The sequence below is a fragment of the Microcaecilia unicolor genome, chromosome 2 (assembly GCF_901765095.1).
Source record: "Microcaecilia unicolor chromosome 2, aMicUni1.1, whole genome shotgun sequence".
In the NCBI taxonomy this organism is placed as follows: Eukaryota; Metazoa; Chordata; class Amphibia; order Gymnophiona; family Siphonopidae; genus Microcaecilia; species Microcaecilia unicolor.
The window spans coordinates 446,626,860-446,653,898 of NC_044032.1; the positions used below are offsets into that span (position 1 = coordinate 446,626,860).

Consider the following 27,039-nt stretch of genomic DNA (forward strand, 5'->3'; position numbering starts at 1 on the left):
TCGAAGGTTGCCCTTCTTCCTCAGATCGGAAATAAGCAAATGTGGTAGCAGATAGTATTTATGAGAGAAACATCAAAGCATTACTTTGACAGTCTGACAGAGTGGGAGGGTGGAGGTATGCATGGGGACATCAAAGCATTTCATTGATATTCTAACAGAATGGGTGTTGGTAGGTGAGAGGAGGGTAATAAACAGAGAAATACAGCTTTATGTTTTATAATAAGTTAGAAAACCCAGATCCTTATTAAGTCCTGTTTGTTGGGTGTCAAAATATTCAATCATTCTTATTTCAAAGGTCTTACGTTCCTGTATTGTTTTAAAATGACCTTTCAGTATTCTTACTGTGAAATCACTGGTGCAGTGTTCTGGTCTTGTGAAGTGTTGGCCCACAGGGGTGGGGGCTGACTGGCACCGGCTATTTTCATGTGATGTCTGTGCAGATTGAATCTTGTCTTAAGCATCTGGCCTGTTTCTCCAATATAGCATCCTTCGTTACATTTTTTACACATTGGAAGATGAGCATGTAAAATAGTCCTTTATGTTGATATTTTTCCTTTGTGAATGACTGGGTCTTGTGAAATGTTTTGGCATAGTTTGCAGCTGGCTGTGTTACACGGAAACGTGCCCTTTTCTTTTTCCGTCTGTGTTGGAAAGTTTATTTCTGATCAGCTTGTGTTTTAAATTTGGTGGCTGTCGTAAGGCCAGCACTGGTGGGGATGGGAATATCTCTTTCAGTAATTCATCTTCCTGAAGTACTGGCTGTAGGTCTCTTATGATTTCATCAGTTTCCTCCAGCTCGGGTTGTATGTCACTACAAGGGGAATTCTGTCTGTGCTTTTTTTTTTTTTTTTGTACTGTAGCAGAGGAAATCTGGCAGTCAGAAACACAGCCTGGCCGACAGTCTGAGCAGGGTTATTCAGCCGCACAAGTGGTCTCTCAGCATGACTGTTGTCTGCAAGATCTTCCAAGTGTGCCCCCCCCCCCCTCGTTGGATCTCTTTGCCACTCAAATCAGTCACAAAGTCCCAGGGCAGGCTTCAGGCCCAATTCAGGACTAGCATCAGATGCCTTCCTTCTCCATTGGGGTCAAGTCTGCTGTATGTGAATCTCTCATACCTCTTGTGGGAAGACTTTGCTGAACTAAAACAAGACCACGGACCATTATTCTGATTGCACCGTACTGGCCTCAGTAGATCTGGTTCCCTCTGCTGGCTGCAGTTATCCTGGAGACTGGAGTGTTTTCCGACCCTCATAACTTAGTACGAGGGATCTCTTCTACATCCCAATCTTCAATCTCTGACTCTCACAGCTTGGATGTTGAGAGCATAGAATTTGCTTCCTTAGGTCTTTTGGAGGGTGTTTCTCGGGTCTTACTGGCTTCCAGGAAAGATTCCACTAAGGGTTGTTATTCTTTCAAATGGAGGAGGTTTGCCGTCTGGTGTGAGAGCAAGGCCCTAGATCCCCTTGCTTGCCCTACACAGACCAAGTACCTGGGACGTGAGATGTACCTGGACTGGAGAACAAAGGACAGTAATAATACCAGATAAGTGAATACGGCCAGGCTGGATGCAGACCACACAGCCGATAGTGCCGTTATTATTAATTGATTCCAGCTGCACTACTTGATCTGCAAAGGAAGTATGTACAACCACAGCGGAGAAGTATAGAAAGGATTTAGGCTTCGCTGTTGACTGTATGAAAGCTGATGTTGAATAGCTAGAAAGTATCACACTTGAAAAAAAACTTTAAAAATATAAAAAAAACAAAAAAATATATAAATCTTGAAGAACAGGTAGGAGGGAGGTTGTCAATGATTACATTTGCCGCCATTTAAAAGGACATACACCGAATGGTGTAAAAGATTATTATGGTGACTGTATGAGACTTTCCCTTGAATAGCTAACAGTATTTAGTGGCACATTGAGTTACTAAATATACTTCGTAGATCATCTGTACTGGTTGTAGTATTGATATTTCTAGGATAAGCAGCATAAATGTATTGTACTGTTTTGGGATCTTGCCAGGTACTTGTAACCTGGATTGGCCACTATTGGAAACAGGATGCTGGGCTTGATGGACCTTCTATCTGTCCCAGTATGGCAATACTTGTGTACTTATGTTTGCGTGTCTAGATTTGCAATAGCAAAATCCTGTTCCTGGTTTTGCTGTTTCATTTGGTTTACCGAGGAATTGTCATTTACTTCTCGCTTCCACTTTTTACCTTTAACTGCAAGCGAAATTATTATTCTCTGCGGACAAGTAGGCCAGTTCATTCTCACATGTGGGGGTGAATGTCTCAGCGCGTCCTGTGGTAGTGCTTGTTAGCACATGGTAACTACACGCTAGTGCTATCATGGCTTAGTAAAAGGGCCCCATAATAGTGTATCTCAAAATTAAAGTATAACTTATCTTCTCATGAAGCTCAATAGCTTATTAGGAGACAATGAATGCCAACATAAATCCATGTTTTGCCATGTGGCTGTATCACAGGCCAGTCTCCACAAAGTTGCTCCTGTTGTTCTATCCAATACAACATAAACAGAGTGAGCAGAAGAGGAGGTTAGCCAGAAGTTGATCATCATTGTCCTCTAATGCTCCTAACCAAATTTAAACAAATAGCAGCTGGCAATAACATTCTCCTCTTGCAATTTGACATCTCCAGCGCGTTCGACATGGTCAGCCACAATATACTATTGAACATCTTAGAATATTTTGGTGTTTGAGGAAACATACTGAATTGGTTTAATGGCTTCCTAACTACTAGAACATATCAAGTGATATCAACGCTGAAAACATCATTACTATGGAAACCTGAATGTGGAGTGCCTCAGGGCTTATCCCTCTCACCAACCCTTTTCAACTTAATTATGACTCCACTGGCCAGATCACTCTCCAATCAAGGCCTCAATCCATATATTTATGCAGACGATGTCACGATTTACATTCCGTTTGAAAAAGATTTAACAGAAATCACAAACAAAATCGATCATAGCTTCCAAATAATGAACTCATGGGCGGATGCATTTCAACTGAAGGTTAATGCAGAAAAGACACAATGCCTTATCCTTTCATCGCAATATAACAAGAATAAGTATACCACAATAAATACCCCAAACCATACCCTCCCTGATTCAGACACCTTGAAACTACTGGGAGTCACAATTGACAGAAATCTCACACTAGAAAACCATGTGAAAAATGTAACAAAGAAAATGTTCCATGCAATGTGGAAACTCAAGAGTTAAATCCTTCTTCCCAATGGAGGTATTTCGCAAATTGGTGCAATCAATGGTGCTAAGCCACTTAGACTATTGCAATTCCATCTACACCGGATGCAAAGCACAAATCATTAAAAAAAAACTCCAGACTGCCCAAAACACTGCAGCCAGACTTATATTTGGAAAAGCAAAATATGAAAGCACCAAACCCCTAAGAGAAAAATTACACTGGCTCCTATTAAAAGATCAAATTGTATTCAAAACTTGTGCCCTGGTTTATAAAATTATTCATGGAGAGGCCCCGTTCTACGTCAGACCTCATAGATTTGCCAGTAAGGAATACAAAAGATCATCACGCACTTTCTTGAACCTCCATTACCCCAGTTGCAAAGGACTTAAATATAAATCAATCTATGCATCTAGCTTCTCCCATATCAGCACGCAACTGTGGAATGCTTTACCAACTGTCATAAAAACTTTGCACTTTTTGACAGATTTCGCCCCCTTCATTCAACTGAAACAACGCTTGCTAAAGTCTCCAATTATCTGTTCCTAGCCAGATCCAAAGGTCTCTATTCTATCCTCATCCTTCTTGATCGATCTGCTGCTTTTGACACTGTTGATCACAGCCTACTCCTTGATACGCTGTCCTCACTTGGATTTCAGGACTCTGTTCTTTCCTGGTTTTCTTATTATCTCTCCCAGTGTATCTTTAGTGTATACTCTAGTGGATCCTCTTCTACTTCTATCCCACTGTCAGTTGGTGTACCTCAGGGATCTGTCCCTAGGACCTCTTCTCTTCTCCATCTATACTTCTTCCCTTGTTACTCTTATCTCATCCCATGGTTTTCAGTATCATCTTTACGCTGATGACTCCCAGATCTACCTCTCCACACCAGAAATCTCAGCTGAAATCCAGGCCAAAGTATCAGCCTGCCTGTCTGACATTGCTGCCTGGATGTCTCAACGCCATCTGAAACTAAACATGACCAAGACTGAGCTTCTTATCTTTCCCCCTAAACCAACCTCTCTTCCTCCCCCATTCTCTATTTCTGTGGATAACACTCTCATCCTTCCTGTCTCATCAGCTCGTAACCTTGGGGTCATCTTCGGCTCCTCCCTCTCCTTCTCTGCACATATTCAACAGACTGCTAAAACCTGTCGTTTCTTTCTCTATAATATAAGCAAAATTCGCCCTTTCCTTTCAGAGCACACTACCAGAACCCTCATCCACGCTCTTATCACCTCTCGCTTAGACTATTGCAATTTGCTTCTCACAGGTCTCCCACTTAGCCATCTCTCTCCTCTTCAATCTGTTCAAAATTCTGCTGCACGACTAATATTCCGCCAGGGTCATTACGCTCATATTAGCCCTCTCCTCAAGTCACTTCACTGGCTCTCTATCCGTTTCCGCATACAGTTCAAACTCCTCTTATTGACTTATAAGTGCATTCACTCTTCAGCTCCTCATCTCTCCCTACATTCTTCCCAGGGAACTCCGTTCACTGGATAAATTTCTCTTATCTGCACCCTTCTTCTCCACTGCTAATTCCAGACTCCGTTCCTTTTATCTTGCTGCACCATATGCCTGGAATAGACTTCCTGAGCCGGTACGTCAAGCTCCATCTCTGACCATCTTCAAATCTAAGCTAAAAGCCCACCTTTTTGATGCTGCTTTTAACTCCTAACCCTTGTTCACTTGTTCAGAACCCTTATTTTATCATCCTCACTTTATTATTCCCTTATCTCTTGTTTGTCCTAATTAGATTGTAAGCTCTGTCGAGCAGGGACTGTCTCTTCATGTTCAAGTGTACAGCGCTACGTACGTCCAGTAGCGCTATAGAAATGATGATTAGTAGTAGTAGTAATTTGTTCAAAGAAACTTACCTAAAGGATCCTTCATAAATGACCAAACATCAAAACCTTATCTAATATTATTACTGTTGAATCATCTACATTTACCCATGATCTTTAATGCCTGAATTGAACTGTATATCTATTCCTTTACTTGTACTTTAAATGTAATAATAATCTGTATTTCTCATTCCGGAATGGCGATCGCCATTACGGCATAATGTAAGCCACATTGAGCCTGCAAATAGGTGGGAAAATGTGGGATATAAATGCTACAAATAAATAAAGGTGAGACCATCTCCTCTATTTCTACACACCAAGCACTGTTGACTTTAAGAAAAATTTCTAACTGTAGCGGATCATTAAAAAAACATTTCCAGTGCTCATACTAAACTTTACAACTACGGTAATTACATCTCTGTATATTCTCTCTAGTCAAACCAGGATATTTTTTGAATTACTTGTCCTAAAATTTCTTGTCATGTTTGGTAAGAAGTAAAAGATGTAATTACAATTACTCTATCTGATTCTGAAGCAAAGCAAACTAATAGGGTTGCTTTAGCCATAGATTGAGGTATTAAATCTTAAAATAAATTTTCTGAAGATTCAACTTTTTATATATTTTACAGCAGAGATCTCTGAATTAGAAACCTCATTGCTCTTTTAATATCTACTACCAACATAAGCCCTATTAAGAGCTGGCAACATTGTTTCAAGTATTTCCAACACTTCCTTCAAATAATTTTTTAACATAATAGGTAGCATTAGAAATACATGGAAGATCCAAAATCCTGAAGACTCTTATTTCTGAAAGATTTTTCTAGTTTCTCAAAATGTTGGGTGACTAAGGTGCTCATCTTCAAAAGAAAAAGTCAGAAAAATATATGAAGGGGTATTTTCGAAAGGGACATCTCGCAAAACGTCTCAATCCAGGGGCGGGGAAACCCATATTTTCAAAACAAGATGGACATCCATCTTTCGTTTCGAAAATACCATCAGGGATGTCCAAATCCTTAAATTTGGCCGTTCCTAGACTTGGGCGTTTCTGATTTTCAGTCATAATGGAAACCAAGGACGTCCATCTCAGAAACTACCAAATGCAAGCCATTTGGTCGTGGGAGGAGCCAGCATTTGTAGTGCACTGGTCCCCCTGATGTGCCAGGACACCAACCGGGCACCCTAGGGGGCACTACAGTGGACTTCATAAATTGTTCCCGGGTCCATAGCTCCCTTACCTTGTGTGCTGAGCCCTCAACCCCCCCCCCCCCCAAAACCCACTACCCCCAACTGTACACCACTACCATAGCCCTTAAGTGTGAATGGGGGCACCTACATGTGGGTGTGGTGGGTTTTGGAGGGCTTGCTGTTTCCTCCACAAAAGAAACAGGTAGGGGGGGTATGGCCCTGGGTCCACCTGCCTGAAGTGCATTGCTGTACCCACTAAAACTGCTCTAGGGACCTGCATACTGCTGTCATGGACCGGAGTATGACATCTGAGGCTGGCAATCAATATTTTGAAAGATATTTTTTGAGGGGGGGGGGTTAGTGACCACTGAGGGAGTAAGGAGAGGTCATCCCCAATTCTCTCCGGTGGTCATCTGGTCATTTCAGGCACCTTTTTGTGCCTTGGTTGTAAGAAAAACACGACTAGGTAAAGTTGTCCAAGTGTTTGTCAGGGACATCCTTGTTTCTTTTGATTATGGGTCGAGGACGTCCAAGTGTTAGGAACGCCCAAGTCCCACCTTCGCTACGCCTCCGACACGCCCCCTTGAACTTTGGCCGTCCCTGCGACGGAAAGCAGTTGGGGACGTCCAAAATCGGCTTTCGATTATACCGATTTGGATGACCCTGGGAGAAGGACGTCCATCTTCCGATTTATGTCGAAAGATGGGCATCCTTCTCTTTCGAAAAAGAGCCCGATAGTGGCAGAAGGACTTTTTTTTTTTTTTTTTTTTTGAAACTCTGGTTTTGAGACATTTTTCTCTGCAGTTCATCCAAATTTCAAGGGGGCATGTTTAGGGCAAGACTTGGGATTTACCAAATTTAGGACCTCTTTTACAAAGCCGCACTAACGATCCTCTGTGCGGCAAATGAGAGGAACCCATCCAATTCATTTGCCACACGGGAATCACTAGGGCGGCTTTGTAAAAGGAGCCCTTAAATTTTTCCTGCCATAATGGAAAAGAACTAAAACATTTGGGGCAATAATTGTGATGGTTTTGTCTAGATATGTTTCAAGCACAACTAACTTACAAAAAGGTGCCCTAAATGACCAGGAGAGGTTAAGGCATGACTCTCCCCTCCCCCCCCCCCTTTTTAATTCCTTAGTCATCACTGACTTCCTCCAAAAGATGTGACAGTACATAGCAGGCTTTATGACTCTTCAGATATGATGGACATTGCTATTAGAGTAGGCTAGTAGTCATTGCACTGGGCTGTAGAGAAGGGGACCAGGCCCATATCCCACTCCAGCTGGTACACTTGTGGTGGAAAGTGTGAGCTCTCCAAAAACCACTAAATACCTGCTGCATCTACATATAGGTGACACCCACAGGCTTGAGGCCTATTGTGGTGCACAATGAGGTACAGTTCGATTTTTTTTCTGTTCCCGGAGGGCTCGCCATACAATATAAGGGGGTTACGGTGAAAGTTGTATCTGAGACCTTTTATGTGAGTGCAGTGCCCCTTAGGCTGTTCTCCTGGTTTTTCTGTTTGCCCAGATTTACCAATGGCTTGTTCATGTGCATGATTTTTTTTTTTTTTTTTTTTTCAAAAATGGTACCTAAAAGGCGCACTGAGCACAAAAACATCTAGAAAAAAATACTTTTTTTTAATAAAAAAAGAATAGATGTTTTTCTGGTTTGAAAATCGCTCTGTCACTCAATTTGTTTTTGTACTTTTTGCACAAAACATCCAAATCAGACTTAGATGTCATAATTGAAAATGCCCCTTCACTTCTTTTAAATGTCAGGCTGGCAGCATCAAAATACAACACTGCAAATTTCAAAGACAGTCCATATTTCACTACTTCTGGTAATCCCCCATGTCAAACTCTGCCAGTCTCAGAGCCCTCACAAACACAAACTTCAGCCATCTTGTAGGTGTATTAAATGTTTTCAATAAACCCCTGAATACATGAAGCCCAGAGTCTGCCCACTCTCCTTTCAGCATGAGTCTTTCAACCTCAAAACCACACTTTACGTGCACGATGTACATAGAAAAATGCACGTGCTGCAACTACTAGGGAAAAGGGACCAAACGCCTATATAAAAAAAATTATCGGCAGTGAAGAGGTTGCTTGTGGAAGGAGACTGATTTATCTTCATGATAGTTGTTTTATAGGCTGAGCAGGATTGCACTGTGGCGATGGGGGGTTTCTTTTGTTTTGTTTTTTCTTGTAGGATTAGTTTTATATGTGCATTTATTGTATCTACGACTCCTATACCAGCTTCAAATAAAGACACTAAATGTACAGCGTGGGGTCCTGCTGGCCAGTTCTTACACACGCATTGCTTCTGTGTTGATGTGCAATGATTATTAATTGATGCACTAACAGACACCATCTGACCAGGCACTCTTTCTCCCTTCCCTTTTCCCTTCCAGGTAAAGACTCTCTATCTTCCTTCTCCAGCATACAACATACTCACTTTCCCCCTTCAAGAATGCTTGCTTGCTTTCTTCCTTTCCACCCAACCACCTCCTCCCCAGAACGCTGTCTCTCTCTACTCTCAGCTCCCTTGCTCTGTGGCAGTGCTCATCTCCATCTCCCACATCTTGCCCCTTGCTAGTGGGGTGCAGCATATTTGAACACCCCACACTCTGAGGACAAACAGAGCCCACCTGCCCTACTGCTTATATAAAGCAGTTGAAACTGGTGGAACTAAACTTGCCAGGTTTTTGTGTTAACTGTGCCAATAAGGAACTACAGTCTTGTTGTTGTTGTTTTTTTTTTTAAGATGCTATAGAGCACTTGGCCAAAGCCTGGAAGAAGGGATGAGACTTTGACTACCTGCCATGAGGTGAGGGCAGCACCAAAAGGAGCAGGATTTGTGGACAGAGGGGACTATGTACAATAAACACTTCCACACATGCGTAGGACCAGCGCTGCATAGGATGTACTTGTATTGCACCAGGAGTATCCAGGGACATAGGGTGGACAGAGCTTGGATGGAGTTGCAAGATGCCCGCATATTCACAGCAACTTAGGAGGGAAAGCTACAGTAAGGAGCAGCTTTCAGAGAAGCAACTGGATGAAGGCTCATGCAAAATTAAAGTGTTAAATGTGACAGCAAGTGCTGTCTTGACTGAACTGTAAAACATTTTGAGACAAGCATAAAGCCTGCCAAAACTAACAGTGTTCTACTTTTCACTGTGCATTTTACTTCATCCTGGCACATTGCATATACGCCTGTGCCTCATAGTCCATGTTACTTTTGAGCACTGTTTCCTTGAAGGGTTTCCCAAGATTGCTGGTGCTGGCTTACCTCCATCTCTGGTATATTGCTGTATCACTCTAGTTTCGGACACCCAGCTTTCTACTGGCCTGTTGAAGGAACTCTGCAGAACTCCCTAATGCTGATAAAAGCTCACCCTGGGTAGTCTTCTACTGGGAGAGCCAGAAGGCTAATCCCATTTCTACAGGAAGAGAGAGCAAGTGAGGGCGTGCTTATCAATATATAGAACACAGTGCATGCTCCTAAAGTTCGAAAAACTCAATGCTCTGCTACAAATACAGCATTTTTGCCATGTTTACCCCCCTCCTGGCATGCAACCCTGTGGTCATAAATTTGCACATGAGACCCTCATAAAAATAGAAAGGTGAGCGTTAGCAGTAAATTAGAGAGAGTGTTGGCAGTACATTAGACATACTCCACATACCCTGGTCTAGGATATGAGCAGAACTAACACATTGGAGACATTTCCTCTAAAAGAAGAATGTCATTAGCAATGTATTTGTTTCTGATTAGCTAATGTCTTATGATGGGATATACAGTAGGATGCTTTATATCCAAACTTTCTTTATATAAAATCTTCCCTTATATGGGAAATCAGAACACAGGCCTGAAGACCACAATATCTGGAAAAAACCTTTATTATACAAAATGTCCCACCCACCCGCCTTAGTCTCATGTGTTTTGCTCTTTTGCAGACCAGAGCCATGGTAGGTGAGTGGTTTCTCCTGTCCAGCACTCTCAAGTGACTCAGGCAGGAGCAATACCAGCACAAAGAGGATCATGAGGTTTTTATACAAAGGCACTGGTGCTAGTGTTGGAGCAAGTAGTACAATGAGCCCGCTACCCAAGAACATGCATTGTCTAGAAGAACAGTGCTGGAAAACCAAACCCTCCAGTGAAAGGAAGGATTGTTTTACCTGTTCCACAGAAAGCAGGGATTCCTGAAATATTTTCGTGTTAGTGAACAACCTATGATTTAAAGACACAGAAAAACAAAATAATAAAGTTTTACACCTCCACAGAAAGTGACTGGTAAATGCCTAAACAGAAAACAAGTGAGATTCAGAACGCTGATTTGGAGAGCTTACCATGCGAGTGATTCTACCAGCTCTTCAGTGAGGGGGTGCCAGTGCCTGAGCTTGTGTTATTGGAGAAGACCACATTATTCATGTACAAATTGTTAATATGTGTTCTAGCTTGAGACCTATCCACTGGAATGGTGGTGGGCCAAGCTACACAGCTTAAAACAGCTGAAAAGCACTAACTAGGCCTGATAACCAGCTGATGGCCCTATAGCAGAGAACCTGCAAGAGCAGGACTGCATGGTGAGTCTTAAGAAAACCTGGTACAACTTTCAAATGTAGTGTAACACATATGATGTAGAAATTAATGACAAAAAAGGTAAAAAGTTTGGTTCTTAAGATGGAGATTGTCTTTATAAAATGGCTCCCAGTATCACAAGATATAAAGACACAGATATCTCTCTTAGGATTAGGCAAGAGGTTTTAAAAGTGTCGAAGTTGGCACTATGAAGCAATCTTTGAGAGGAGGGGCAGGTGGGCACCTGATCTGCGGTCAAGTGTGACTCAGAGATGAAGCAAGATTAGAGAAAAAAAGTCCCTTTCCATAGACTTGTACGGGGACCAAATAGTATATAAGAAGGGTGCATCAGAGCTCTTGTTGGAATGTTTTTCCCCAACGCATCGTGAAGGAGCGAGGCTCTGGCCGGTTGAACCCAGAACTTGTCCGATGAATGTACCAAACTAAAGTCCAGATTTGGGTGAGAATAAAAAAGACTATATCTGTAACTAAACTGTTTCTGTCTTTGTTTCTATTTATTATCTATTTTCCATCTGTTTTACAAAATAACACACACATAAGTAAGATTTCTCACTGAAACAGTTTTATAGATATTTCATAGATTTTATGTGGGAACATAAATGGCCAAAGATTCACTTAGATCCAAATAGACAGAAAGCGGTGGTCATGGGAATTAGATTTGAACTGCGCCTTCTGATACCTCCCCAGCGCCGATACCCATGGGAAGGGGTGTCACTGGAATTCAGGGAGGCGGTTAACAAGATCTTAAAAGAACAAACCCTCTGTACACCTCCGTGTGGAAGGGTCCTGCGGGGGTCTAGAGAGGGGTAGATAAAAACAAAATTCAGCCAGAGTTATGTCTATTCTACTGGCTGGTTTAAAGAGAAATAAAATTATGTGACAGATAATATTGCAACAAGCAAAGAAAGTGAGGTTTGAAAAAGGAAATCCAAGAAGTCAAATCTTTAAAAACAAATGCGCTTTATTCCAAATATTCAACGCTTGTACTGAAAGTAAACAGTCTTGTAGCCCTCATGAGTGTCCATCAAAAAAAATGTATATTAGTTTAGTGGAAAGCGTTACCGACACGGGCTGTGTTTTGTCTTTGTCTGCATCAGGGGTCCTGTACACTATCACACTGCACAAAACAATTCAAAGAGAAATTCCTGTGGCAGAGTACCAGTAACGTTCACTGAGCTTTCGGTATACTCAACACTTTCCATTGAACTGATGTAAATTTTCTTTCTTGGACCCTCATCAGGAATAAGATACACTGTTGACTTTCAGTACAAGTGTTGACCATTTAGAATAAAGTGCCAATTTGACTTCTTGGATTTCCTTTTTCTGACCTCATTTTCATTGCTTATTGTTTGATACCTGTGAGGACTACCTTCTCCTTCCACAGATAATATTGCTGCACTTATTTAGGAGGGCTTCAAGTGAATGTGTGCAGCAGCCTACTGTAACATCCACACCATCAGGAAGCAAATAATTTGATACTTAGGTTAGCACCTGTATTGTATAGTAGCTAAATAAAAGTAACTAGTTACTGCACTTTAGGTTTCATTACTTGTAAAGAAGTACAGGAAACATTTGTTACTTTTACCGAAGTAATAATTTCACCAATTTTTACTACTTTTACCTAGTTACATTTGATGCTTACAGTTCAAAGTAAAAAGTAAAAGCAGAGATAAATGACAATTCCTTGGTAAACCAGATGAAGCAGCAAAAACTGGAACAGGATTTTGCTTAAGTAGGATTTATTTACTGTCATTTTGAAGAAATTCACTTAAGGCGGCATACAGTAAGAATAAGTCAAACATAGGCAGTAGACAATTACAGCAGTAAAAATATTAAAATACAAGGTATGATTACGATTGGCTGATAAAGGTACATATGAAAATGGAGTGGATACTGCACAATTCACGGAAGAAAGTGATTATGACCAACTTGAAAAATTGAAGGTGAACAAAGCCATGGGACCAGACGGGATCCAACCCAAAATAATGAGGGGAGCTTAGGTTCTGGCAGGTCTTCTTAAAGATTTATTTAATAAATTCTTGGAGATAGGAGAGGTTTCCTGGAATTGGAGAAGAGTGGATGTGGTCACAAAAGTAGTGACAGAGAAGAAGTGGGAAACTACAGGCTGGTAAGCCTCACTTCGGTTACTGGAAAAGTAACGGAAGCATTGCTGAAGGAAAAGAAAGTGTAAACAAAAAGGTGGGAATATGAGCCAGGCAATCCAATAACTGGACCCAAAATGAAGTTTAAAATAAACAATATTAATTTTCAAGCAAATGATAATAAAACAATATCCACATTAAAAAATGACTAAACACAACGTTGTGTTTCGGCCGGATGGCCTACATCAGGAGTCTATAAACAAAAAAAGGAAAAGAAAAACCATGATCCAATATTTTATATCACATTCGTTGTTTTAATCGTGAATTGATAATGAGTGTGACTGCTGGGCAGACTGGATGGACCGTTCAGGTCTTTTTTTTATCTGCCGTCATTTACTATGTTACATAGTAACATAGTAGATGATGGCAGAAAAAGACCTGCATGGTCCATCCAGTCTGCCCAACAAGGTAAACTCATATGTGCTACTTTTTGTGTATACCTTATCTTGATTTGTATCTGCCATTTTCAGAGCACAGACCGTAGAAGTCTGCCCTGCCTCCCACCACCGGCTCTGCCAACCAATCTCGGCTAAGCTTCTCAGGATCCATTCCTTCTGAACAGGATTCCTTTATCCCACGCATGTTTGAATTCTGTTACTGTTTTCATCTCCACCACCTCCCGCAGGAGGGCATTCCAAGTATCCACCACTCTCTCCGTGAAAAAATACTTTGTGACATTTTTCTTGAGTCTGCCCCCCTTCAATCTCATTTCATGTCCTCTAGTTCTACCGCCTTCCCATCTACAGAAAAGGTTCGTTTGTGGATTAATACCTTTCAAATATTTGAACGTCTGTATCATATCACCCCTGTCTCTCCTTTCCTCTAGGGTATACATGTTCAGGTCAGCAAGTCTCTCCTCATATGTCTTGTAATGCAAATACCATACCATTCTCATAGCTTTTCTTTGCACCTCTTCAATTCTTTTTACATCCTTAGCAAGATAATGTAGTATGCTACATTATAATGTCAACACAATACGCAATAAAAATATTTTAATAGACACGAAGGAGAGGAGCTGGACTGGGTGGGGGAGTTTGCTGGATTGTGGAAGAGAGAACACTGGGGGAGGAACATGTCACTTCCTGAGCCCAAGAAGTGCCAGAAAGCTGTTACACCCTGTTCCGGCATAAATTAAGCCCAGGCCATAGGTTAATTTTTCCCATTACCAGAGCTAACCAAATAAGTTGAAACAAAATTTCCATTGATAGATCCTGTATCACTATGCTAGTAAGCTGGTATATTTCTTACATCAACTAGAGATGAACAACTAGATCAGCACTTTCCAAACTGTGGATTGTAACCCCAAATGAAATGATGGACCCTCCATTTCACTATTTATGCCAGCATCTAGTAAATTTTCCTGCTGTTATTTTAGATATTCTCAGGAGGCATAATAGCATGTGCAGATGATTTTGTTGGATTTTGTTCATCCTTTAGCTATTTTTTTGCAGATACTGAGTAGGAATGTATACTGCAATTAAATCCGTATTGTATACCCTTTTGCAGTACCCTTTTGTTGCCAGAGAATGTGATAAAAGCAGTTATTAGCAGGGTTTAAAAAAGATTTGCATAATTTCCTAAAAGAAATGTCCATAAGCTGTTATTAAGATGGACTTGAGAAAATCTACTGCTTAATTCCAGGATAAGCAGCATAAAATCTGTTTTACTCTTTTGGGATCTTGGAAACAAGATAATGGGCTGTTCCAGTATGGCAACCTCTGTTACTTTTTTTTTTTTCCAGTTTACTATTATAAAAGATTCCTTTCAATTGCAAATGCTGGAAAATAGTTACAGTGCAGTCTCAATTATCTGATGTAAACGGGACCGAGCTGTTATCGAATAAGTGAAAAGTCAGATAATGTGGAAAACAATGGTAGCCCCTTTAAAAATGCACAGAACATACTTTTTGCATAAAAAGCAGGCATGTGGAATCTGAATTTAAAATATGGTATTGTTTATTAACACTAATTAACAACAACAAAAAAGAAAATTGTGTAGGGCATGACTGTGCCTTTTGTACAACAGGCAATTTGAGCACAAATACAGAGCCACATATTTCACAATACAGTACTGTATTGTATTAAAAGCAATTGTACGGAGGCAGTGTGAACAAAAATACAGAACTGAGCAAGGGAACCATACAGTATTTATCTATTGCATGTTCAGCCTCACTTGAGTTGTCTTCTACAGCAGGCAATGTGAACAGAAATACAGAATTGAGCAGAGCATGAATGGAGCCCTCATTTCTCTTCTCCAGTCAATAACAGTACTGTATGACGCAGACGTCAAGACAGCAGAACTGAAACTGGAAACTCTCCACACTCCAAGTTCACAGGCAGAACAGATCTAAGAATGAAAGTAAGAATAAAGAAAGTTCTGTAAACGTAAACAAACAGGAGTAGGTGTACATATAGTACTGCATAGAACTCATTGTGCACAAGAATTTTACCATGTTTCCCCTGCTGCAAAAGCACGGTCTCAGATCAAAAATGGTTCCCTGGTAGGAAAAGCAGGCGCTTGGGTCAAATAGTGCTGCCTTTACAGAGCAGCAGCGTGTCGGGTACAAAAATTGCTGCCATACTGTAAAAGCAAGGTCTCTGATCAAAACATCTTTAATGTTCACTTTCTTTAGCACTTCCTTTACCATCATCCAATGTTCAAACAAGTGCTGTTAGAAGCAATGTCTCAAATCAAAAATTGTTCCCTCGCTGCAAAATTGGGGTCCCAGGTCCAAAAATTACTGCATATACAGTACTGGAAAATGGGAAGAGAAGCTGTGTGTTTCTTAACGACAATGAGGGGTGCATGAAGAAGTAGCTGCAAAGCATGGTTTCCTTGCAGAGAAGCACAGTCTCTGATCAAACATGGCTTTCTTGTAGCATGTGAAGCCGGAAAACAGGAAGAGATTCTGCGCACTTCTTAACTGCAACAATGTCACCGGGGAGTCTGTTGGATTTGGTGGATAGTCGGATTAGCGAAGGTCAGATAATTGAGACTGTAATGTATTCATACCGAACATACTAGTCTTGAAGCTCTTTCAACAGTTGGCCAAATTGTCATATACCTACCGCTACCCGTTTATGAAAATTAACATGAAGAAAAACAGTGCCAGTCTACAAATTTTGGCTGTAGCATAAGCAAGCCTATGTCCCAAAATTGCCAAGAAGCTGTCTTCCTGCTAAATCTCACAAATGCCCTCTTCCAAATGAAAAGGAATTGACCTTTTCTCTCTTCATTCAGTGCTTCTCTGGATGATCGGTAATGGTTACCTTTTTATTTGATGAGTTGTGTTATCGAGTAGTCAAATGCATATCTTGTCTGAAAGGCTGTATCAAAGAGCATCACGTTGGTAGGCCTACTCCACCATCCAGTTTGCTTCTCTTTAAGAATTTTTTGAGGCTCTTGATCTACCACTGTCTACACAAGTCCCTAATCATTTTCACAATATCTTAAATATAACCTCTGGTACCGGTAACAATATGGTAATGGCAGTGTGCATTTGGACACAGAATAGTCAGGTGACAGATGGTGGATTTAGTGCCTGCGGGAGGGAAGAGAATGTGGTTTTTATTTAATGTTTTATTTGTATTATGTGTTTGTGGTGGTTGAGATAAATATTGTTTTTATACATACAGTACTGCATAGAACTCATTGTGCACAAGATTTTACATGATTTTAAACATTTCCTGTAGTGACAACTGATAAATATTAATAAATACAAAAAATTAAATTTAGGCTTAATAAGAGGCTCATTTTTACTGAGGCCACTTTGCCCAGCTGTGAGGTTAAGAATCATCACTAAGATTGCAAGTCTTCCTTGGTTTACAAATGAGAGATGAAAAATGTATCTTATACTAAGAGGTTAAATTCTTTGATATCCATAGCTTCAGATACTAATTTTAGATTCTGCCCACTTCAAGGAAAATAACTTTTTTTTTTTTTTTTAGTAACAATTTGCTTTCTCCCTGAGAATAAGGATGTAAGTTGTGGTGATTTGTTGATGCTTATTTTGGATCCAGAGAGGCTGACAAACTAACTCTAACAATTTTGAAATAGTTAAGTTCACGGTATTTAACAAGAGGACATTTGCAAATAGCATAATTTTATTTCCTCCTTCCCCCCCCCCCCCCCCCCCCCCCCCATAAATAGATAAATTAAGGGGATATTTATCTATGTAGTACCAAATTTTTCTTTCAGATGATCCATCATAGTGGGTGACAAAAGGCAGCTTTTTTTTTAATCTCTTGTCTAAATTGTTTGAAAGATGATAATGCATTTGGAGTTGTGAAAATTGTTTTAAGATTCTTTCTATATAATGCAGCCGTGTGGGCTTGCCCCTGTCTCTGATTAAAGTGTGTTTTGTATTTTTTTTTTTTTTCTCTCAGGGTTCTGGCTTCTCTGGACAGTGCTCATCCTCTTCAGCTGCTGTTGTGCCTACAGGCATCGACGTGCCAAAATGCGCCTGCAGCAGCAGCAGCGCCAGCGGGAGATCAACCTCATCGCTTATCATGGTGCATGCAACTACCCTCCTTCCATGCTAGATCTCAGTGAGTAAATCTGTGTTCAGACAGACTCCCCAATACAGTCCTGTCCCCACTTCCCCACTACCTCTACTAGTCTTATCCCCCATTCCTGCTAGATCCTGGTGGCTGTTTTTGAACAAGGAGTGTACAAGCAAATTGACTGTATGCAGTTGAAAGTTTGCTGTGTTCTTGTTTAAATTTTGTTACCTGCATATGTATGTAAAACCCCCATATGTCTTGAGAGTCAGATGCTCCAGGTCAAGGCCAACTGGCTTTTCTTCCCCATCTCATTTCTCATTATACATGCTGAATATTTCAATTCGGCCCAACCCTTCATCCTCTACTAATATCAGTCACCTGTAGAAAAAGATTAAAGAGGGAACGTGCAGGCATCCCCAGGATTTCTTTCTTTGTAGAATTCTGTCGCCTTCCTCCTCTGAATTGAAAGTCCATTCTCTACAATGTGACTCTTAAAGAGAAACTATTTCTCGAAGGTCAGAAAGGTCATTGTTCAGCTAAGTAAAGATGATGATGTGATTGCATATTAGCTTTAGAATCCAGCAAGTTCTGAGCTGGTTTCCTGGCGGTTAAGCTCTCTGCTGTTGCTGGAGTCATCCATTCTGTTCTACTGCTGGCACAAAAAGCTCAGAGAAGCAGCAACGGGGGAAAGAGATTGGAAGAAGAGTTTGTAGACTGTAACTAAGTATGCAATGTTAACTACGGACTTGAGTTGTAAATGGAAATTATGTGTTTGTTTCTATGTTGGAAAGTTATGAATAAAAATAAAATTAAAAAAAAAAAAAAAGAGAAACGCCGACGTAGGGAGCCATGTTCAAGGTAAAATATACTTCAAGGCCCCATTGGGTTTAAAAGTGATTGTCTACCTGTGGAGAGATTTAATCTGCCTGTGTAATAAGCCATCTTCAGCTCTGGATAGGAGACCTCTATAACCAATATTCACCAGTTCCTGGGTAAGATGGCGTAGAGTAGAAAAAAAAAAAAGATTACCTTTGTAAGATGAAGACAGGACTCCAGGGGAATAGTTACCTATCCTAAAACTGCCTATTGTAAGCTTAGCAAAACGTCAAATAGCACATGAGAAATGGGTAGCAGCCAGTGGCGTAGCTGGGGGGGGGGGGGTGCCAGGGGAGCAGCCGCTCCCCCAGATGGAGTTCTGCTGGCGCTGGCACCTATGTTTTTCTCAATGTGTTGCATTGAAAATGTGCACCAGCGCTGGCGGAAGTCTGCTCTCGCTCCCCCCCGTGCCATCAACCTGGCTCCGCTTCTGGTAGCAGCCTGTTCACTATGGGGCCCTTTTACTAAGCCGTGGTAAAGGGGGCCCTGCGCTATCTGCAGCAACTGTTTTTGACACGCGCTGAGGCCCTTTTTACCACAGCAAGTAAAAAGCCCTAAAAACGAAATGGCCATGTGGTAGGATTGCACTTACCATGTGGTCATTCGAAGGGAGTACTTGCCGCCACCCATTGAGGTGGCAGTAGGGGCTCCTGCGCTAACCTGGCAGTAACCGGGCACTGGGGGTGTAACTACACGCCTATGTTGGGCAGGCAGCAGTTCTGGATTGTCACGTGGCAAGCCTGTGGTGGGCTGACTGCTGCTTAGTAAAAGGGCCCCTATGTAAGTTGGTGGTTATGTCAGGCAACATAAAATAACTCGGCAATCGTGCATACTCCCTGTTTAAAGCTATTGTAGAGCCAGATCTAGCTCCCTGTTTACCTGGTTTTTATTCCTTTTTGTTGTTCTTTTTCAGGGATGTTGGCTTCATTTAAGCTGCCAGCATATGAAGAGGTGGCACATCATCCTAGCACCCCACCACCACCCTACAGCACCATTCTGGCCCAGGTGGGTGGGTCTCGTTCCCACTTGGACACAAGTGTGGTAACACCCTCACCAAGCTCAGAGAATTACAGCAGCTGCTCCTGTGAGTCCAGCACTGTCACATCCCCCAGCAGCACCTCCTTCTCCGTGCAGATCACAGACGAAACGGACACCAGCCACGCCAGCACACCCAGCGAGGGCGGTAGCAGAGCTCCCAGTGCTGACACTCTGAGTGCTAGCCCTGGGCTTGAGGACCAGGATGTTGCTGGTGCCCCCAGAGAACCCACCACCATCAAGGAATTTCCATCCTCCAAGCAGACCATTTTCTCCTCCTATGTAGATTTCTTTGAGGTGGACTGCCATCGATGCTCTGATATAGAGGAGGTGGACGAAGAGGAAGAAGAAGGGGATGAAGAGCATTTTCGACACAGACGGTTAACAGGGGATTCTGGGATTGAAGTGTGCCGCTGCCAGGTGCAGGGAGAGGAGAGTGAGGAGGAGCTTCACCTGTTGCATGACAGCCCTGGCTGCTCAGGCCATGCGAAAGAGTTGAACGACCTGCAGCGTGGGGAGGCTGCACAGCCCTCAGAGTGCGAGAGCCTTTGTGGATACCAGGATAGCGAGGAGCTAGGCTCTCCAGGTCAACCTGTCTGAGCAGTGAGAAAAGCCAGAAAAGCAGGCGGTGCAGCCACTTGTGAACAGAATGGTTGAACATCCCTTCTACAGCCTGATCTGTTGCTGAATGGCTCTGAAATGTCATCTGACTTTCCAGTTATTACTGTTCTGTTTCTGTAGCACAGAGAGCTGCTTAACCTCAGCACTGGGTGGGCAAGCTGCTGATTTTTTTTTTTCCCCCTGAAAACCAGAGGTCATACTGCATAAGGTCATCTTTAACAGTGTCCGGTTATTCACCAAGCAGTGTCTGCCCACCCGAGCTCTATGCATTGTATTCCATTTTGTCCTAAAATCTGTCTTTCTCCAAACCCCAGCCCTCTTTTGTACATTCCATCTGTGTAGGAGGGGTTATCATGTACTCTTCCTGGATTTGGGCTTCAGCTGAATCATCTTCACATTAGACTACTGGTTTTTACAGCTTCATGTGCCCTCCTACAATATAGGCTATGTCTTTCTCCTGACTTTTAACAACACAGTGGTCTAAGTCTTTCTCCTTTTAACACCACACACTTTCCTAATATTGCAGTGTATTGGTATAGCCTTTCATTAGCTTCTGTGGAGTCATGTTGAATGATGATGACAGGGAGTTCTATCGCGTGGCCATTTTGGGGTATCTGTGAAATTGAGCAGTTGTCGAGAGTCTGGTTTCTAGTAAGTAGGCATGAAAGTCACAATAAAAATCTAACATTATTGGCATTATGTAAGCCACATTGAGCCTGCAAATAGGTGGGAAAATGTGAGATACAAATGTAATAAATAAATAAATAAATTAGTCCAGTCGCAGCAGAAGTGAGGGAGTGAATTGGAATGGTAACTGAATTATTTTTTCTTTGATGCCCTGTACCTCTGGAGAAATATAAACTGCATATAGATGTCAGAGAAGGGCTACCCTGTATTTTTTCACACTGGAGCCTGCAAAGGCCTCTCGGGTACTATGTAAGCCACATTGAGCCTATAAATAGGTGGGAAAATGTGGGATACAAATGTAACAAATAAATAAAATAGTGTTGACCCTAGGACAATGTAAAACTTTTGAATTGGGTCCTTAAAGAGTACAAAAAGCCTATTCCTTCTTACTAGCTATATTGACAGGCAAATAATAAGGCTGCAATCTGCATGTACTCAGGCATAAGGCATCAGTCTCTTATGAAAAAGAGCTGGTGCACAGGTTAGGCAGAAAAATGACAGTCACTTGTTTTTAGACCCTGAGTAGCTCAAGTGAAAGGAAGAGGGTTAAGGTTGGGGTGGGGTGACTGTAGATTTCTGCAGGAGTGCCTCATAGATTCCTCCCCCCCCCCCCCCCCACGCCGTGTGATTATATATATCTATAATCAGTCTCTTCTGATTTTAAAGAGACTGTTCCATGTTGTTTGTTTCTTAAGAAGTCTTGGGATATTATGAAAAGGATGTTGAGTTTGCTGTTTTCCCTGCACCACTTGCCCTTTCCAGAGTTGGGTTTTGTGGACAAGCGCTGTTGCCTGTTTTTTGTTTTTGTTTTTTGTTATTTTTCCACCTGAACCATGGATGCACATCTCGGAGACTGTTTTGTGAATCTGAGGAGTAAGGCGCAGGTATGGGTGCTTCTGCTCCCTTCCTGTTCTTGCAATGGTTTTCAGAAGCACTGTGTTCAAATGCTGCTCAGATTTTCTTCCTATGGATGAAGTGATCCAGCTAACCAGACCTGCTGATGGGAGAACCCACCACAGGTTTGTTTCACAAGTGCAGAGACTTTTCATGGACACTAGAATCGGTTCTGACTTTTATTCTTCACTCTGTGCTGTGGGAGGCAGTCACTCATGTAGCATTATCTCACTATTAAAGAGATGTATACAAAATTAGTTCATTGTATCATTCAGCCTCGTATTGCCTTGTGGGTGCTTATGTGGTTCTCTGAAGCCAGGGATGTTGTGAAACAGAGGCTCCGATGCCTTTTGTTAAGACTTACAGCACTGTAGATTAGACTGTAATGAACTTAAATGTAGGTATGCTGTACATTGCTAAACAGGTAAACCAGCCCAACATCCAAAAGGAAGACTCACTTTTCTTGATTTCCAGCAGACAGATAAGTAAATAAGCAGCTTATTACCTGCAGGTAGTTCAAACAAGAGTTCTGCCCAGGCAGGATGAGTCTTTGTAACCGGATGCTGATCAATTGACTGACAAGACTGCCAAACTGAGCCAGTAGAGCCACTGACCACATGGCTTCTACTGTAAGCTTTCTGCAAAAATAAAATTGGCCGTGGGATGCAGTATTCAATGAGCATGCACATAACTGCTGCATTAAAATTGTTACCAAGAAAAATCCCAAGGGAGAGACAAAACTTAATCGCCAAAAAAGTCAATCCCGAAAGAAAATGTGAAAGTCTGGCAAAGCAAGAAAAACAGATGTAAGCAGAGATCTCCACAAAGCACAATCAAGTATCAATTAATTAAATAATAATAATTTATAATTTTTGTAAGAGTTCAAAGGAGGGTTCAGTATAGGCTGTACCTACAGCCGAGCAAAACTTCAGTGTTTCAGGCCGCCAGATAGCGGCTCACTTGAAAGCTCTATACATCATAGGATACTCTCCTGCCAGAACTCTCCGTTTAAACTGTGATTAAATATTGTGCTTAAACCCCAAAACTGGTGAAATTAGAAATAATAGATGGAGGATACTTCAACATTGTACACTGGCGTCTCTGAGGAAGATTTTTGAAATGGGGACGTTTGGAACTTACAGTGTATGATCGACAGAGTCGCAAGTTTAGATAAGTCTGCTCGTGTTTGTTTCTTATTTCCCAGTGCCTGTTAGAGTTAATGAGGTTGAAAAATGGTAACCTCACTCAATAACCTTCTTCAACGACCTGGACCTAATCCCTGGCGGATACCAGCTGACCGTATCTGGACAACATTTAATCTCCTCACCACCGATTCAGTTACACAAGCGACTCATAGATTTGCCAACACCCACTGCAAACTGGATATATGTCCCAGCCATCTACTTAAATCCGCCCCCAGCCACTTCATAGCTGACCTAACATCCCATCTATCATGCTACAACAAGGTCTCTTCCCCGAGGAACATGGTAACATCCTACTCACCCCAATACCAAAAGACATTAAGAAAAACACAAACGATCTTACCAATTACCGCCTAGTTGCAGCTATCCCACTAGTAGTCAAACTGATGGAGAGTCTGGTGACCAAACAGCTTACGGAATACATGGACAAGTTCTCAATATTACACAACTCACAATCAAGATTCCACCCCCACCATAGTACTGAAACTATCCTAGTCACTCTCCTGGCCAAACTCAAGCAGGAAATAACCACAGGTAAAAGCATACTTATCCTCCAATTCAACATGGTAAACCACAATATACTACTAAGACTCCTTGGTCACTTTGGGATTGGTGGAAATGTACTTAATTGGATCAAGGGTTTCCTAACCACCAGAACATACCAAGTAAAATCAAACTCAAACATATCACCACCGTGAAAAGCAACCTGCGGAGTACCTCAAGGATCACCATTATCACCAATACTCTTCAACATGATGATGATCCTACTGGCAAAGTCCCTATCCAACCGAGGCCTCAACCCGTTCATCTATGCAGATGACATTACAATCTACATCCCCTTCAGACATGACTTGACAGAAATAACCAGTGAAATCAATGACGGCCTGAACATGGACTCCTGGGCAAACTCATTCCAACTGAAACTGAACACTGAAAAAACACAATGCCTCATCCTCTCATCTCAACATAATAAGTACAAACCCATAAACACCCCAGGACACACCCTCCCTACCTCAGACAGCCTAAAATACTCAGCGTCACAATCGACCGTAACCTTACCCTTGACAGCCAAGTAAACTCCGTAATAAAGAAAATGTTCTATTCAATGTGGATAAGTTTGAGTAAAACCTTTCTTCCTAAGGGATAGTTTTCGAAATCTAATTCAATCAATGGTCCTAAGCCATGCAGATTACTGCAACGGAATCTATGCAGGATGTAAAGAACAACTCACAAAAAAAAACTCCAGACCGCCCAAAACACAGCAGCCAGGCTGATATTTGGTAAAACACGTTTCGAAAGTGCTAAACCCCTCCGAGAAAAGCTGCACTGGCTCCCAATCAAAGAATGGATCACCTTCAAAATCTGCACTTTGGTCCACAAAATTATCTACGGCGTAGTCCCAGGATACATGACAGACCTCATAGATCTACCAACCAGAAACAGAATCGGATCATCACGATCATACCTAAACCTACATTACCCAAATTGCAAAGGACTTAAATACAAAACAACTTACGCATCCAGCTTCTCCTACATAAGTGCACAACTCTGGAACAGACTCCCAAAAGCTGTGAAAACAATCCATGACCATCTAAAATTCAGGAAATCACTAAAAACCAACCTCTTCAAAAAGGCTTACTCCACTGATCCACCAGAAATCCCCACACCCAGCAACACAGCATAACCAATGATCGTACTGAACAATATACAATCTTCATTCCCTTCGCTACCTCATGGTGCCTGACACACACCTACCTCACTCGACCACAATATAACCTGTATTTGTTATCAACCGACTGGTGAACGCCTTTATGGTTCCATGTAAGCCACATTGAGCCTGCAAATAGGTGGGAAAATGTGGGGTACAAATGTAACAAATAAATAAATATATAAAGACGTTCACCTTTTCCTCCATTAGGTGGACTCCGATGACGCAAGATGTTTGCAGAGGACTTCACTGCTATTTATTTATTGCATTTGTATCCCACATTTTCCCATCTTTTTGCAGGCTCAATGTGGCTTACAATACATCATGAATGGTGGAAATACATTAGAAAATAGACATTTAGTATTACAGTAGAATCTTGGGTAACATGATAATGATAGAGCATGATATTAATATAACAAGCAGATATTTTAAGACAGTTCTGAATATATGTGGAGGAGTGGTGTATGTTCACATTTGTTGATCCTTGTGGTATGCCTTATTAAAGAGATGGGTCTTCAGTAGTTTGCGGAAGTTGGTTAGTTCGTAAATTGTTTTTAGGTTGCGCAGCAGTGCATTCCATAATTGTGTGCTGAGGTAGGTAAAGTTCGACGCGTGCACTAGTTTTTATTTTAGACCTTTGCAGTTGGGGAAGTGCAGATTAAGGAATGTGCGGGATGATCTTTTAGCATTCCTGGGTGCCAACCACGGCCGCATAGCGTCGAGGTTGACAGGGGAGAGGGGGCTTTATACGTGTTAAAGATGTGAGAGTTGGGAGGGTGGCTTATCGTGGGTTTTCTTGGCGCACTTGTTTGCGGGATGTCGGGCTCCGCAAATAGCACAAGCGTGCTTGAACTTGCAGTTGAGCAAAGAGCAGGCGGATCTATTGAAGCACCAACAAATCCTTTCTTGGGAACCCGTTGTTCTCCCCGCACCGTTGAACCCCTCTTGTCGAAAGGGTCTATTCTGTCCGCTGAATTCTATCCCTCTGTTCGTCATGGTGTACAGCCACAGGTCTATGTCCTTTGACCCCCCCCCCCCCACCCAAGCGTGGTGTCCTCCTTCATCCTGTCTCTGTATTCCTCATCATATTTCAACCATCTGAAACCCTCGTAATCTTTGTACGCTTGCATTATGCTGTGAGCATAAGCCAGCATGGGGCTGTATTGTGTTGGGTCGGAGTGGCCGGCAACGTCTATCACCCTAAGGAACGCCCACAACCAATTAAACAAGGTTCTAGGTGCTCCTTTTTCACGTGCAGGTGCATGATCCTTCCTGTTCTTATTCCTTTTCTTACCCCGTTTTCTCCCTTCTAACACCTGGAACATGTCAAAAAACTTTCTCCACTGTATCTTTTTCATGGTTGATTTGGGGACCATCCTCCATAGGCGAGGCAACGTGGCCAATGGCAGGGAACATTCCCCTTTTACGCTGGGAACCGCCCCGCCTTCACCTTGCGCTTCCTCCTCGTCGGATGAGGAAGAGGAGGATGAGGAATTGGAACTACTATCACTGCTAGAGTCTCTCCGCTTGGTTCTTTTCTTTCCTTTTCCTTTCTTTTTCTTCCTCTCTTTCCTGGCCTTTGCCGGCCTGTCTTCGCTATTAGTGGGTATAATCTGGCCCCCTCTGTCACCCTCTCCCACTGTGTGTGAATCTCGGCCTCCCAAGACCAGTGCGCTACACCCTACGATCCATCCCGCTCCTTCCCCGACATTTACATTAACGTTCGCATCGTATTGTGAGTGAACCCCACTGGACGTACCTGTGGTTACCGTCAATGGGGGGGTATCTCCACTCTGGGTTCACTGTCAAGCCTTGCGGTGCTCCCTTGTTCCATTGCATCAGGTTTTGGCCTGGGGGGGGGCATTGCTTTGATCACTGTCAGGAGCATGTCTGTCCCCTACTATAGGTGGTTTGGGACACAGGTAACTGGGGTCTGGGGTACCCGAGGCCACCGTGGGCGATGGGAGTGATGTAGCACCTTTCGAAAAGGCAGCTTGTTGTGACTGGTAAAGGGCGGCTCCGTAACCCAGCCACATACCGTAATGTTGTGATTGCTGGGGGTAAGCCCAGCTCTGGCCATATGTAAATGGGGCCTGGCCCGGATGCTGCCAATGTCCCGATGTTGACCCCGGGTATTCCATTGCCTGTGCCCCAGAATTTTGCACCCAGGGATTTGGGAATATCCATCTGGGGCCCGGTGTGGGGTTCTGCTACTGTCCGGGCATTTCCATTCCCATCAAGTGCGGTATGCTCCTTGTGTTGTCGGCGGGGTTCCCTGCCGCCTCTGTGGTAGCCGTGACTGCTATTGTCGGTCGGGGTGTTCACATCTTGATGGTCTTCCTGACCTTTCTTCTTCTTTGCCCTTGCTTCCGGCGTCGTGCACAAGGCCTAGCCGTTTGTCATAGTTTTGGCTTTCTTTTTCAGGCCTTTTCCCTTGTTTGGGACCGCCGGTCGTGTCGGCATTGGCGTGGTGTCACTTAATTGTT

General features: G+C 42.4%; 1 protein-coding gene across 1 annotated transcript in view; it reads left to right on the forward strand.

Annotated features, from left to right (window-relative positions):
* Positions 1-20,952, forward strand: part of WBP1 (WW domain binding protein 1) — a 55,719-nt gene extending 34,767 nt beyond the window's left edge. Inside the window, exons 3-4 of the mRNA XM_030190899.1 lie at positions 17,414-17,575; positions 19,320-20,952. Coding sequence (XP_030046759.1) covers positions 17,414-17,575; positions 19,320-20,041 — 884 coding nt within the window. The 3' untranslated portion in view covers positions 20,042-20,952. The remainder of the gene's footprint in view (positions 1-17,413; positions 17,576-19,319) is intronic.
* The last annotated feature ends 6,087 nt before the right edge of the window (positions 20,953-27,039 follow it).